Source organism: Phoenix dactylifera, chromosome 8 (genome assembly GCF_051530095.1).
Source record: "Phoenix dactylifera cultivar Ajwa chromosome 8, Ajwa_hap1_PhDact_Kaust_v1.1, whole genome shotgun sequence".
Lineage (NCBI taxonomy): Eukaryota > Viridiplantae > Streptophyta > Magnoliopsida > Arecales > Arecaceae > Phoenix > Phoenix dactylifera.
Genome location: NC_143197.1, coordinates 33738581 through 33754469, shown reverse-complemented (window position 1 = coordinate 33754469; position 15889 = coordinate 33738581). Strand labels below are relative to the sequence as shown.

General features: G+C 36.7%; 1 protein-coding gene across 1 annotated transcript in view; it reads right to left on the bottom strand.

Moving 5' to 3' along the window:
• The window catches only part of LOC103704020 (ABC transporter G family member 51), a 34918-nt gene that overhangs the window by 5011 nt on the left and 14018 nt on the right, over positions 1-15889 (bottom strand). The window contains exons 8-22 of the mRNA XM_088703798.2: positions 14775-15076; positions 14425-14706; positions 11853-12169; positions 11623-11783; positions 11317-11420; positions 11059-11215; positions 10836-10928; positions 10590-10723; positions 9958-10290; positions 9592-9882; positions 9404-9487; positions 8009-8142; positions 7675-7902; positions 1350-1521; positions 1171-1258 (exon numbers count right to left, since the gene is read on the bottom strand). Coding sequence (XP_088559924.1) covers positions 1171-1258; positions 1350-1521; positions 7675-7902; positions 8009-8142; positions 9404-9487; positions 9592-9882; positions 9958-10290; positions 10590-10723; positions 10836-10928; positions 11059-11215; positions 11317-11420; positions 11623-11783; positions 11853-12169; positions 14425-14706; positions 14775-15076 — 2880 coding nt within the window. The remainder of the gene's footprint in view (positions 1-1170; positions 1259-1349; positions 1522-7674; positions 7903-8008; positions 8143-9403; positions 9488-9591; positions 9883-9957; positions 10291-10589; positions 10724-10835; positions 10929-11058; positions 11216-11316; positions 11421-11622; positions 11784-11852; positions 12170-14424; positions 14707-14774; positions 15077-15889) is intronic.

Here is a 15889-nt window from a genome sequence, read left to right as displayed (position 1 = left end):
TGAAATGGGTGGAGTACCAAAAACTATAGCCAGAGCAGCTATTTTAATAGCTGCATGCAAAATGCCTATACGAACTCAATTTGTTATTTCATGGTAGGGATATAGAACTAAAAAAGAGGGATGTGACACTCTACAGTAAAAGATGCACCTAGTCATTCCTTTCATTAAGTGAAATAAGATTATTTTATACTCAATTTTTGTTTTCTCCAGTAGGTAATTGCTATGACAGCTATTGTTTATATAAAAATCACTAGAATATGTTTCTCAAAATTTTGAATTGATTAAAAAAAACAAGCAAGAGGAGTTACATATTAAATTTTGCAGTTATAAAATCTTTTTTAGGTGATTAATTAGAGTAAGGATAAAATTAAAGCACATGGTTGGTCATTGAAAATCCCATGCTTTAACATCTATGTAGTTCGGATAGCATGTAGGCATGAAGTTTCATAAGTTATTAGCTATATGCATTCCTCTTATTCTTATCAAGGCCTTTTTTCTGCTGATTTTTTTATCTCATATTGCTACAAGTTTGATGCATTTATCTCCATATATAAATTAGTTGTTTTTAAGTTACATGATCTGCCTAAGCACTGACCCTCTCGAGTCAAATAATTATGAGTCAGCAAGTCAAGCCCAGGTAAGAAGATTTCCAACCTTGGAGTATCCTAATATCTTATGGGTTTGCAAGAGGAACTTAAAGTCTACCAGCTCCTTACAAAAGATGTATAGTGCCAAAAATATGAACACGAAGGGTTTCCAAAGTGGCCAAGTTTCATCTTGAGGTTGGATCTAAATATATCAACATTTTCAAGAACAAATTTCAGCAGGTAATGAAATACCATCACTCAAGTGCTTGACCACACTAATGCATCTTTTCCAACATCATCCATGTCTATTGGTGATCGAGCAGCCTTGGTTATGGTTGTGAAGCTGAAAACGACATGGTGACTGTAATGAACGAGAAAACTTATAGTTATAGGTGTTGTAAACAGTACTGATGCTACCACCCTCACCTTGGACATTACATATTCATTAATATGTATTTGTTTAGTAGAAGATGCAAAAGGATCTATGAGGCACTTACAAAATTAAAATTATTTTAGTCATCTAGTAAATAAATATAAAGGTATAAATTGTAAGAAACAGAAAATAAGGGATCTAAGCTCGTACCTAATGCCCTTTCATAATTGATCATGAAATAGGTGATGAAACCAAATATAATAGTTTGCGCAAAAATGTATGGAATCTCTACAATACCCTGTAATTTGAGACAATATTTAATGTTATGTAGTATGTACTGTTTAAACAAAACCAGGAAAACATGATAACAAAATAAAAAGGAAAACAACCTGTGCTGCTGCATAAGGAAATGGCGAGTACATTCTAGATGCTCTTTCTCTGTAGAAAACAGTCCTCTCAATAGAAATCACGGGCTGTACTGACGATGCATTATTTACTCCAAGAAACAGACAAGCAGCGTAAAGAGCCCCCATTACAATTTGCAAGTCCAGAGCTGTTTCCCTACAAAATAGATAAGGTCTATCATTTGATACATGATACCATTTTTGAAATATGGCATTTAATATATAAAATCATATGATTGAAAATTTTCCATTAAATTGCTACACAAGATTCTTCAGCTAAATCAAATAATTTTGAAAGTATGTGGTGAGGGTAGTATTTAGAGTATCATGCCTGAATCTGTCAAGAAAAAGTAGACTTTCTGTAATATAATCCCATATCACTTGAAATAAGCAAAACAGACACAAAATTGAGTTGTTGTAAGTACTCATCATAATCAGTTGCTTTCTTTTTGACATGGACCCATGTCCATGTGCCAGGTTTGGTTGTGTATGTACGTGTGGGATCCTTTTAATAAACAAAAAGAAATGGAATTATTTGGGTGCTTTAGGCTAAATCAGTGTCCAGATGACATAAGCTGCTTTCACCTAGAAGGGTGGATGAACAATCAAACATATAGTCATGATTATTCAAGGAAAGACTATGGCCTACCTCTTTTTTTTATGGAATTCTAAGGGCACAACTAGAGATGCTCCATGACACAAGGAACTCTAGAAGGTGGTGAGGTGAACAAGACTTGTGGTAAACAGGCATAAGCCTTCCATGGAGAGATGCAAGGACATTGTTCCCTGCAAGTCTTGTTCTATGCATCCATTGGATTCAACATATGTACCTAAATAATAAAGCCAGAAACCATGTCTTGAGCCTCTTGAGTCTTGAGCTGAAAAGAGCTTACAATTTTGGTGAAGTTATTCATCCATCTAGTTGAGGAGCCCTGCATTTTTTCCCTTCCTTCTTTCCTCCCTTTATTACTCACCCCTTTCTCTATAATAGAGACTTCTATTTTTCTACAATATATTTTCTATCAAATCTTAAGGCATCTTGACATTTCTATCAAATTTTAAGGTGTCTTACATTTCTTTAGTTTGAGAGCCTAAAGGCACACAGGCTGCATAATCATTGAATACCTGGAACAAACTTTGCAAAACCTCAGACCCACATACACAAACCACTCTTGAGGCTTGCATCCCATTTTAGTGAGAGCATTTTGTTTACTACTTTATCCAATCAAGTCATTCTGGAGTTTAGTTAAGGTTGTATTGTTAATTGTTCATCATATTCTAATTTTGTCCATGTGGTTCTTTCGAGTTGCATTGAAAGAGAGGCAACCATCCATGAATATACGATGACACATCTACTAGATAAGATAAGTGAATATTTGGTTCATTAAAAACTGCACATTAACTCCAAATCATATTCACCTTCCAATATCAGCTTAACTCTGGATTGATGATTTTATAATCTCAATTCTCAATTACTATAACTCAATAAAGATCATTAATATGATGTCAAAATATGTGTGATGCTTTACATGTAACCAACCGGCATTTTATAATCACAATTCTCAATTACTAGAAGTCCATAAAGATTATTAATATGATGTCAAAATATGTTTGATGCTTTACACGTAACCAACCCGCATTTTTAAGAAAATGTATGCTTGTACAGTGAAATTTGGTTCATAAGTGACTTTTGGTAAACTTAATATATGAAGCTGGAGACAAGTTTTACCTTAGCAATGCATAAATTACTAAATGGATCTAGTCGTGGATTTTAGTCTAGAGAAGCTTACTTTGTGAGACTTGGACTCCCTCAAGCCACAGCCATATGTAGCAGATTGCATGATAAATCATTTAAAAGTCCATGAGAGAGCATGGACATAAAGCAAATCATATTCTAAATTTGCTTACATCGTTTATATTGCTTATAATAGGTACCTCGCCATGCAAGATAAGCGATATAGTTAAGAACATGAAGGAGATCTATGAAGAAATATGGATGCAATTTTAAATTCATGTTCAATACAAAGAACCAACATATGTTAAACATGTCAAAAGTCTTCAGGAGGGTCGATTGTTTATGGTCAAAGATTAAAGTCCCAGGTCCTCTCCAACGGTCTTGGACTAGATCAATGAGACAGTGGGTCCAGGGAAGGGTCCAGGACCTGGTACATGAAAAACCAGGCTGTCACAGTTGGGACTAGCCAGTGCAAACTAGAACAAAGATCAGAAAGGCCAATACCCATTACCCACTGTACCAAGTTTAGGACAGCCTAACATCTCAACAATTCACTGAGATGCCTTTTTTTCTTTTCTTTGTTGGCCTTAATAGTTGTTTGGAGATTTTTTTTTTTGTTTGTCATAATTTAGGATTAGGAGATGCATTTTCAGGTTTGGCCTCAGCCTCCAGGCCAATTACCTGACAAGAGACCATGTGCTGGTACATTGTATAAATACAAGACAATATAACAAGAGAAAAGCGAAAGAGAGAAGAAGAGAGAGATCTCAGGTCATGGACGCCATAAACCTCATATACCAAAATAGTGCTGGTACCAATATCGGCGCCATAAACCTAATCATTGGCACAAAGACCTCCCTCGATCTTAAATTATGACAAATAAACTGTAAAACCTTTATAATCAACCACTGAAAACAATAACATAAAAGCTAAAGAAAAGCTAAAAACACATCATGGTGAATTACCAGGATGCCAACCCATCCCAAGTGTTGGGTCAATACCATCCTTATATCGTCCCAACTCCCAACTCATTCCCTGACCAATACCAGGTCTCGAACCAGGATTTGAAACCTTGTTTATGGTTCAATTAAAGAAAGAAAGAGTTCCATGGAAAATTAATAGCAAGCTTGTCTAAAAGAAGATTGGTCAATGCAAGATGTCTTGGAACTGACTTGCATTGCATTATACAGAATTACAAGAAAGTGTCTATGTTTAATGAAGCAAATATCATGAAATATCAGGAGTATGATGTGTTATGTCAACAGCATGGTAAAACTGTTTATGAAGCCAAAGAAGGTTAGGAAAATTTTGCATGGCAGTATTTTAAATTAAGCATAATATCTTATAAGCACTACATGGTAGGAAACGGGAACTATCAAATTTCAAATCCTTCCTAGATTTCACAGTCTAACTTGCAAAAATAGATGTAGAAATCACCAAGCACATTTTAACAAACTTTACTTAAGGATGAGTTCTTTAGTACCTGATGTGATGGTGCAAATCTAAAGCTCATGTGGAGGTCATTAATGGCTAACAATTTAAAAGAGATCACACAAAACAAAACCAAAACCAATTTAAGGCAAAAATATGGGGTATTCCAAATGATAACATTCTAAGTGGCACCAGCCACCAAAAATTTATTTTTGGCTACAACTCTCAATGGTTCCTGGTTGAATTAAGGAGAATTTCCACCAAGGGTGTCGTTACCATGTAAACAAGTTTATTAGCAATTTATGATATGAAGAATCCTGCAAAAAAATGTGTTCTAATAATTTAGAACAATCATTTTATGGTGCTTATTCCCTTAGCAGCACCCTTAAAGCTGTTATCAAAAACAATAAATTCATGTTGAATGTACAAAGCTAGTATGTTTGTAGACTAACAAATGCTAAAGATGATTATACAAACTACAGAAAAATTTAAATAGAAAATGATTTATAAGTGATCTTTATTGTCTTATAGAAAGCATAAGTTAACATGCAAGGTAATTTGGTGAAAGTTGTGAGAGGCATATCGCAAGGTTTTAAGTGCCGGAAAGCACATACAATTGCTAAAATTAACTAGACAGTTTCCAGTGATGTGTGCGGACATTAATGAACTTAAATAATGATATGGTGTGAGAACTTAGATTAATGATTGTCAATCTCTAGCCGATAAGAGTTAGATAAAGAAATTTAAAACTATGCAAGGATAAATACATAGAAATGTGCCTTAGTATGTTATATAATCGGAGCTTGTTTAGTGAATATCAAAAGAAAGATAACAATAAGGTTCACAAAGTTGGATAATTGAATTGTAGAGTGATAAATTGGGAAATAGCTTTGGAGTGTTCATAAATGTTAAGCTAAGCATTTAGCAAGGACCAAAGATTGAACACCAAGCAATTTGGCACATACCTATCGAAATATACTATACCGAGACCCATGTCGGTTGGCTACCGGTTTGGTATGGTACCGGTTTGGTATGGTACCGGTTTGGTATGGGGTGAACTAGGTGGTTCACCCTGGTTCAATAGACCATAATTTAAGCCTTTTAAAGAGGTAGAGGCCCCGAACTAGTTCAAACTAGTGTGAACGAAGAGGTTAGCACCAGTTTTGCTCTGAACCGCCTGTTCTGGGCGGTTCAGGATGGTTTGGAGAGGATTTCAAAATTTAGGGCCGAACCGACCTGGTTCCCCACCAATTCGGTTCGGTATGAGGTGAACCAGGCTGTTTGATCCGGTTCGGCATATCTTGGTACCAGGCAAGGTTGGTCGAACCAATAAGAGAGAGAGGGGTCCATGAAGAGGCGGAGAAGGAGAGGAAGGGGGAGGGAGGGAGGAGGGAGGGAGAGATAGAAAGAAAGGGGGTCGAAGGCAGTGACCTCGAGACCTTGGACCTGGCTGAGGAAGTGGACCTCCAACCATTGGAGATGGGGGTACTGACTAGAAAAATAGCTCAACCAAGTACACCTCAAAGCTTGGGAAGGTGGCCATGGAGCTTTAGCTGCAATAGAGCACCACCGAGAGGTTTATTCCAATCGGGATGATCGCTACTGGAGAGCGGGGAGAGGGAGAAGGAGAGAGAAGAAGAAAGTGTTTCGAGCAAACTAGGACATGATCGAGATAACCTGTCGCAAGGGCGAGTTTCATAACCCAAACCAACCAGCATTGCTGAATGATCCCAACTTGGTGTCAATTCGGTTCGATACAGGCCAAATTGCCTAGTACGGGTCGGTTCAGCGATCCTTGTTACCAAGGCCCTCATGATATAGGTAGGCTCAAGTGGATACATGGAGGCTTTGTCCAAGCAGAAACCATCCAAACCACTTCCAAATCTCCTGAACCAAGGATGGATCGAGCATTTCGGGGATGGATAGAAGAAAATTTGTCCAAAATCAAATCTTGGATTGCTCCTGAATTGAGAGGTACATAAGAGCTCAAGAAGTGGGTTAAAGGGTGGATTTCGCTTGTTTTTAACCATTTGAAGGTGAAAATAAGAGGTAAAGGGGACAAAAAAAATTCTACAGGGAGTTCACATTGTATTAACTAAACTAAAACCATATTTAACCTAGAACAAGTTAATTTTTTTCGTGTACCTTTTCTAAAAATATTCATCAGTAATGGGACCGTTAATTTCTGACTGCTTGGCAAAACTAGGGGAAACCTCCACCAAATAGATATTAAATGTTATTTCATCACCTGATTCATGCCCTAAAGCACAAATCCAAGATAAGTTAATAAATTTCAGGATCAGTTATAACAAAAATATCCTTTAAATGTACTTTATGTTGCAACTTATGTGATGTTATGTGATATTTACATATGTTTAGGACTTCAGCACATGCAAAACTCTTGACTAAAGCAACTAAATTGATACTCACAACTTATTCCTTAAAAACATGTGCACTTTGACAAGCAAGCATGGCAAAAAAATCCAATATCAGAATCTGGAGGACAGAAAAGGATGTACTAAAGATGTTTGGTGAATTGTCTATGCGTACTTATTGATCCCTTTGTCTGTATGGTCCTCAAAACAGCATGTCTTACCCTCCTTCAGTCAATAGAGTATCAATTATCGGTACTTCAAACCTTGGTAAGGACTGAGTTAGACAAAAGTACTTAGGAGGTTTACTCAAGGTAAGGAAAGGGAGGACATGGCATGCATTACCACCCAATAAGGTGCCTTGGTCAGAAGATCTTGGGTTTGCATGGTAAAATCGGAAAAGAGAAGAAGGCTTATAAAATCCTTTGAGGTAGGTTGAAATGAAAGCTATGAATAACTAAACTTCCATCGGTAGAGGCGAATCCCTAGACAAAAGAAGGGTGAAAAAGAATATAAGCCAAACACATATAGAAGGGGACGAGTCTAGTTTATATTCTTATGAAAAAATAATGGGAAACATGATCAATTAACAGAATCTCGTCGCTGCATTATTAATTGTATTTAAAGGAAGAATTAATAGAAGGGGAAGAACTCAAAAATAAGTAAATAGAGCATTTAAAGAAAAAAATCAACCAGACTACGCAAAAATTGTAAGTAATCATTTGATCTGTAAAAAGAATGCATACAGCAAAATGGATGAAAATTGGACTACCTTTTTGAACCAACATTCCAAAACACAGATCCAAATATCAAAGAAGAAATTGTGGTGAAGAACAAGCGCACAGCGTTATATTGTGGACTTCTCCAGTATACAAGATTTTGCTTCAAATAGCAGATTTTGAATTGGGTCACAGTGTCTTGTGAAAATTCTGAGGAGAATTTCAACGGCTCTGTTCCAGCAGCAGGAGTGCTTAATTGATGAATCAAATCTTCAACTTCCCTAAGGCAACGAATTAAGTATTTTCACTTGTCCATGGCAAAATGCATAAAAAAAGGTAACGAAACCTTATTGCAAAAAGTTTTCAGTTTGCTACAACAATACTCACCTGAATTGATCCGAGTTTCTGTACACAGTAGCAAAGTCTAGACCAAGCCTTTCCTCACATGCTTGTGTACTAATTTCCAGCATCCAAGTTGCTGGATTATAACCATTTGGGATAGGAGGAACTCCAGGAATCTCCTGTATGTAGAAGACAAGTACATATTAACTGGATCATTCAGAATAAAAATAAATATCAGGTCTTTATGTCACATTTTATTAGCATATCCGATGATGTGGGTGTCTCGATCTATCAACATTACCATTCCACTTAATTATTCACTGTGTCAAGCTAACAGAAGCGAAGAGGATACAAAATTTGAGTCAAAGTTGCTTTTTTAACCATAACAGTGGCATAATGCTAGCACACGGCATATCAGTATTCTAGAAATAATACTGGATGTAGTAGCCTGAAGTTGAAAATGGATTAAAGCATATGAAGTTCCGGATGCAGAGTGAGGGAGATAACACCTATGAGATTATTCAAAAGCCAGAAAGCCCACGCAAACTTATTAGACAAAAGCACAAAGCACAAAAGGTTACTCATTTGGTCATTAGACTATGCCATATGTTTCAACAGATGGAAAGTAAACTTGTAGAAATATATTGGCTTAGAAAATGAGCAAAAAACCAGCTTTCGAAAGAAAGGCCATAAATATTATACAGCAGGTTTAGAAAATGCAATATCGGTGGACAAGATTTGGCCTATCCATGCTGTAGGTTAAGACTAATTAAATAGAATAATAGGTTAGGGATCATGCAAATACGAGAAAATGCCCATAACTCCTAACTCATGTATGGCAGGCCGCAGGCAGCAGATTCTCGACACTCTGACAACTCTCTCTTCTCTATGCATGAGTCATAGTACAACATGTGCCCATGGGAAAAGATAAACATGAGTGTTGTTATACACACACATATATATGCACACACACATACATACCTATGTATGTATGAATGTATATATGTATAACAAGCAGTAGTATCTTGGTGTTCGGAAGCCATATTCAAAATAGAGTAAACATGAGGAATAAAATGAGCATTCAACCTATACCTATTTAAAATCAGATCTTTAATTTCAAATCAAGCAGCTTTTATACAAATTAAAAATGGGGGGAAAGTAACATGCATCTTGTGTTATAATTTTGTAAAAACACAAGATGCATCTGACTGTAGAATTGGAGGGCATTAGACTTCTCATCACAGAAGGTGCTATTTTCGTTACAGAAGATTCCCTTTCCTTGAAAGAACATAACTGAATAACTAAAGGAAAACCTACTTCCCTACACAGAAGAAGGGAAGTGAGGGAGGTGGTGGTGGTGGTTGTGGTTTCTGTCGGTGTGGGTGCACATGTGGGTGGAGGAGAGATGTATATGGAGGTGGAGATCATATACAATGCTACCTGAAAGTAATCAATCATCCTTTGTGAGTTCACACCTAGCAAGCCTCCATATATGACACGGCCTCCACGTTTCATAAGAAGAAGCTGCACCATAATAAAGAAGGTGATAAGAAAAAAAAGGTTTGGACTTTGGAAGAAGTATCATAGTGGATAATTACAATATATACCGAAACTAAATGGTTTATAACCTCATCAAATGCTTCAAATATATCAATGCTCGGTTGGTGTATAGTGCAAACAACAGTTCTTCCTGTATCAACCGTGTTGCGAACAGTACGCATCACAATGGCTGCAGCACGTGCATCTAATCCGGATGTAGGTTCATCCATAAAAATAATAGAAGGATTTGCGACTAGCTCCACAGCAATGGTAAGACGTTTTCTTTGTTCAGTAGATAAGCCAGTACTTCCAGGCAAGCCTACCAATGCATGTCGCAGACCATCAAGCTCTACTAAAGCCATCACTTCCTCAACAAATGCCTGCAGGGAAGGATCTCAGATACACATTAAAGGTAAAATAATGGAAAAGATGAAGTTAGAGTATTGGCAACTAACAAGTCTATTCTCTTTGGTGATTTCTTTGGGAAGGCGAAGACTTGACGAAAACCAGAGAGATTCTTCAACTGTTACTTGAGGTGAATGTATATCATTTTGTTCAACATATCCTGATATTCTAGCAAAGGTGCTTTGTTCTTTTACATACCCAGATATTCTTATATCACCCTCTATATATCCACCAGTCTTCCTCCCAGCAAGCACATCCATAAGTGTTGTCTTCCCAGCTCCACTTGAACCAACCAATGCTGTCAAGACGTGTGGTCTAAACACTCCACTCACATTGGACAGTAGCTGCAACCGTGTTTCAGGAACTCCTTTCAATTTCATTTCCTATGATTTTACAGAGGATGATTTGTCAAAATATTATAAGTCGTAACATTTCTTCTCGAAAAATCATCTATCTTAACCAAGATTCGCCGTCTTGGTACCGGACCCCGTACCGGTGCCACACTAGCATAGTATCGGTACGGTATGGTACGAAATTTTTTTGGCGTACCAAGGGTCAGTACACCACTGGTACCCGTACTGGTACCAAACCAATACAGTGCACTTAGTACCATCCGGTTCAGTACAGTACGACATACCATGATCTTAACATGAAGCAAGATAAACAATTATTAGCTATCAACCTTCGGCATATCAACAAAGTAATTGACATTATGAAATGTCATGGATAATGGTTGGAAGGGAAGAATCATTCCTCTCCTCGGGGTACTTCCCTCCAAAGTTCTCATTTGAAATGACTCGGGCATGCTACTTCCTACTGCAATCACCAAGAGTTCCACAAGTTATTTAAAATGAAAGCAAAAGGTTTCCAGGAACATTTACAAAATAAACATGAGCTATAGAATGCATCTGCTGCAACAGGAGATCACCTTTAGATCTCATTTCAGAGTTAGTGCCTAAATCAATCTCTTCCTTCTTTTCTGCAGAATCAGATGGGATCACTGCCTGTGCCTTTCCCAGTGCTTTGATGACATCAAAAAATAAGTAAGAAATTCTATCAAGTAAAAATGAAACTAAAGCACAATAGAATACAAAGTAGGCATATCAGCTAAGCATATTACTGCTGGGAAATTTAAAAAACATTAGACTTACGGTTAAGGTATGCAAGGGCAAGGGTGCACAAAATGTTGAAAAGGATAGAATATGCTAATAAAACACCAACACCAAGCCAATACCAGTACTTCTGGGTGGGCAGACCATGTAAATGGAGAACATTGTTCCCAACTGTATCAGTTCCATAAACAGATCTCTGTCATCGAACAGCACAGGTAACAAGAATATCAATTAGGTCTCATGATTATTTCAACGACAATTAATGAAAGAAAAGGGTGGGGAAAAAAGATAACCCACCTCTTTCCATCTAGAGGCAGTGAACTCATTAACTGAAATTGCACGTTGTCCATGTGTTAATGGAGAAATCCAGAATGCCCAAATCCACCATGGTTTGATTGCATCTGCAATAATGAAACTAGTGAAAAAAACTACCACTAAAAGGAAAGATGGAAATTTTATTAGTTAAATACATGAAAAATAGCACTATTGATAGTGCAATAGGTGGATGACAGAGAGGACCATCAAACAATTCATTCATTAAAAAAAATGAAGCAACACAATCAGATCACCAATTCATCTTATTATCAGATCACCAAATCTAACCTTTTGGAACGATAAATCCCCCCAGCAAAAATATAGCTAATATTGCAAAAGATCCAAATGTATTGGCGATAATCACATCACGTGCAACAGATGCCATCATCCGGAAAAGACCCAGTGCCATTTGGTGTGTGGAAAAAAGTAAAAACATGAAGCGGAAAAACCTGAAGGTAAAAGATACTGTTAAATACAGACTATGGCAAAATTACCTAACAAAAATAATGTAAGAATACCTCCCAAAACTTGGTGCAAATCCTACTGGGTAGTAGACTATACAAGACCACACAACAGCTTCAACAATGGAGTAGGGAATACGTAATATCCAACTAGGAATTGAAAAGACCCAAGCAGGATGAAATAAATTGTCTCTCTGCTTATAGAAAACTGGCAGTCGGGTTATAGTGATTGGAAGCTCAGAAAATCCATTGAACATCATGTGCACCAATCCAAAAAACAAACATGAAAGATACAAATTTCCATTTTTCTCATCAACGGGATGTATCCTCGTGCGGAGAAACATTGTGCATGTGATGACTCCCACAAATGCAACCTGCATCAGATGTGTCAAGCAACAATTATTACATAATAATAAATGAGCGTGGGCAGAAAACACTTCCAAGTTAAATGAATAAGGGTTGTACACAATGTGGAAGTAGAAGATGTTCAACAAATGAGTCTCTTTAAATGTCTGCAATGAAGCAAATTTAGTTTCTATGAAGGACGTACACCCAAATATCAAATTACTCAGGTATATCAAAGATGTGAGAAGTTTTATCCCTGCAATAAATACTTATGTTTTTTTTCTCTCGCGACCTTCAGCATAGGAGGAGGGGGAGGAAAGGTACAATCATGTATTGAAAAATAAAAAATATAAGCATTAATTGCTTTCATGGTCCACATTATATGTTTTAACTGCATAGGAGCAAGGTTCACAATCTTAGTACCGAACCCCTACTGATACCATGTTGATACAGTATCACTACACCCCACATGTTGATCGGTTCAACATACCAACACCCGATACACCCCTTGTACCGAGTATTGGTTCAGAATTGGTATAGTATAGTATAGTATTGCTCAATATTCGGCGGTATGTACTGGTATCGTGAACCTTGCCTAGGAGCTTCCAAAGGTAGAAAGGAGAACTTAAAGAGCACAACTAACAATAGCTCATCGACAAGTTGTTTCCAACCTAGGGTCCTTAATGTAACTACAGATCAGCCAGCAGCATGCAAACTGGCAATCAAGATAATTCTGGAAAGTGACTTCTCCAGATTTTACATCACTCAAAATGCCAGAACCAGACATAGAAGGAAATAGTCATTATCAAGTCACATCTATTAGATAAATCTATCTAGAGTGGATCATGAGTGCGATATTAAGGCCATTACAAAGCACATCTTGAATGATTCCGATGAAGTCTCATTTTGGTTAAAAGTTGTAACTTGCTTTTGTTTCCAAAACTTATCTAAGACAGCCACTTAGCTGCCTAGGCTGTCCCACAAGATCTGGCTGGAACACTTTGCCTTTAGCTCTAGCATTTTTGAGACATTTACACAAGGTGGCTGCCCAAAAGCTTAGTCAGCACTTGTCTGCCTAGGTTACCCCCCTTGTTTGATGAGCATCTTGTTTTTTGGTTTTTTATGTCACTGAATTTTTAACCCATTTTCTTCAACTAAATTAGTATTATTTGAGAGCAAATAAGTGGAACGCATCTTACAGTACTTTTATAAACCACCTAAAGATGATTTTATTTTAAGATCACAACAATACATCTTTACCTTCCATCATCCAACAAATAAAGCCATCCATCTATTTTAAGACAACTTTGTCTGACAATTTACTAGACTGTATTTATAGGTTCTGTAGCATCTCTACGGCGAGCGTTTCACTATCTATGTGAATTTTGTTCTTCTTTTGTTAGGCAAATATATTTTGTTGTTTAGTACAATAATTGATCTTTATGATGTGTTCTCACAAATACTAGTTATGTTAAATCAAGTTTTGTTTCAAAACTTTGGATACTTTAAACAATATAACAAGAAATTTATTATGTAAGTAAAATTTAGTAATGGAACCAAAAGGTCCACTAATGCACAAATTAACTATTTAACGCCCTTCCCATTTACCTATCTGTTGTTCTTTGAAGAACAACTAACTTTACTAATTCTTTGGGAGTTTTTACTCCAACCACTGGCTTAGGCTTTTAAGTGGTTCACCAGCTAGGCATTTAATTGAACCTTGTTTGTGTTAATTAACTCCCTCAAATAATTTTGAAGATTAAGCCATTATTATTTATTTTATGACAAGGTCCACAAATAGCAAGAGAAGTTCAAATTAAGGAGCAGATCATTTTCAAGGTCATATTATAGATCGTACTATCTTCACAATAGCACGTCTTACTCTCAAATGCTAACATCCTTAGATATGAAATGGACTCTCAGAAGACTGAATGTAAAAGATGTTCATGCATTATCATAACAGCATGAATACACACATTAATTCATGCTTGATAGTTGATAGTCTATATATAACTGAAGTTTGCTTGCAATTTAAACCAAAAGGCACTCTTTCTGGCATAGATCTAATATTTGGCTCAAGTCCATTCGGGACTCACCACCACCTCATTTGTTATTTTTCTGAATGCTAAGATCCATCAAAGAACGTAGAATTCTGTGACATGTAACATAACTGAAAGTACAGTGCCATAGCATGCTACATGCAAAGCAGATTTATCTTAAGTTCTTAACTCTTTAAGAATCCATCAAAAACATAAGAAATTCGAAAAAAAATATTGAAGCATACTTGACATGTTCTAAAAATGTACAGGAAACGATGTCGAGAGATAAGAAGCAGTTCCCGAGAGAAGCATGCTCCTAGAAGGTCTCTTGTTGATATAGCAAACTTTGTGCTGGCAAGAGCAGAGGGGAGAAATTTTGTCTCATCATTAGGAACAGAGAGAATGGATTCCACAGATTTTCCATATTCAGACTGTCTGAATGCCTCAGCAATTTCTGAAACAGGAAGAAACTCATAGGGCTTTGAACGATCAGACCAATACTGGGCTTGATCCTTTCTAGAGGTAACCTGAAGCACAAAACTCATTTTAAATACGTAAAATTCAGTAAATATTTAAATCAATATGAGAAGGATACCTCTTGGAGAAAGTCTGCTATTCCTTTGCGAGGTGGCAAGGAAAAGCCTAATGATTCAAAGAACCCAAGGACATGTTTCCTGGGACCATGGTAAACAATATGTCCTTCAGATAATAGTATAAGATCGTCAAAAAGATCAAATGTCTCTGGTGCAGGCTGCAGAAGAGACATCAGCACAGTTGCCTCCATTTGATGAACAAAGTTCCTCATGCACTTCACAATTTGATATGTAGTAGAGCTGTCGAGTCCTGTAGATATTTCATCCATGAAAAGTGTTTTTCTTGGTCCAACTATCATTTCTCCTGCATTTAGATACATAATAAAAATGAGTATACTGGTTTTTGCAGACGAAATTTACCAAAGAAGATATGAAAATCACAATATGAGACACATCATACACTAACTAAGGAATGAAAACCATACTAGAATTTTTTGTTTATGCATAAGCAAGTAATTGTTCGCGTGTTGTAAGCAGAGCAAGATTGGAGGTTGGGGAGTTTTTTATGTTATAGCTAGATCCAGGTTATAACCAAAATAACTTGACACATTAAGATATAATACTTGGAAATGGATATTTTTCATACATTAAGAGAAACTCTACAGAAGAATGTAATGATTTTTTAAACCAATCAAGGTATCATAAGCACACAGAGAGATTGTTTTGTCATGTAAAGACTAGAGCTTGTAGCCAGAAAAAGAAGCCTATGATTATCCTTTACTTAAAAACAATGCTATGACCAAGCATTTGTCCTGAATTTATAGTAGATCTGAGAGGATTTTAGTTTGGCTCCTATTTCTGTTGGATTGGACCAGTAATTCAGGTTATGTTAAACTAAAGCACATATCGTGTCCAGAAAATAAGGTTATATAAGAAGATATAGATATGTGATTTAAACAGAGAAACAGAGGTGTCATAGTCATACCTGTACTAGCATGTGTTTGAAGGTGCATTGGCCCTAAATAGGAATACTTGGCGAATGTGAATCCATAAAACCAACCCAAATAGTTGGAAAAAGGTTCGATGATTATGATCAGGACCTGTAATCTCGGTACCGGATACCGTATTGGTACCTTACCAATTTGGTTCAGTACGATACAGTACGCACCTTGTACCA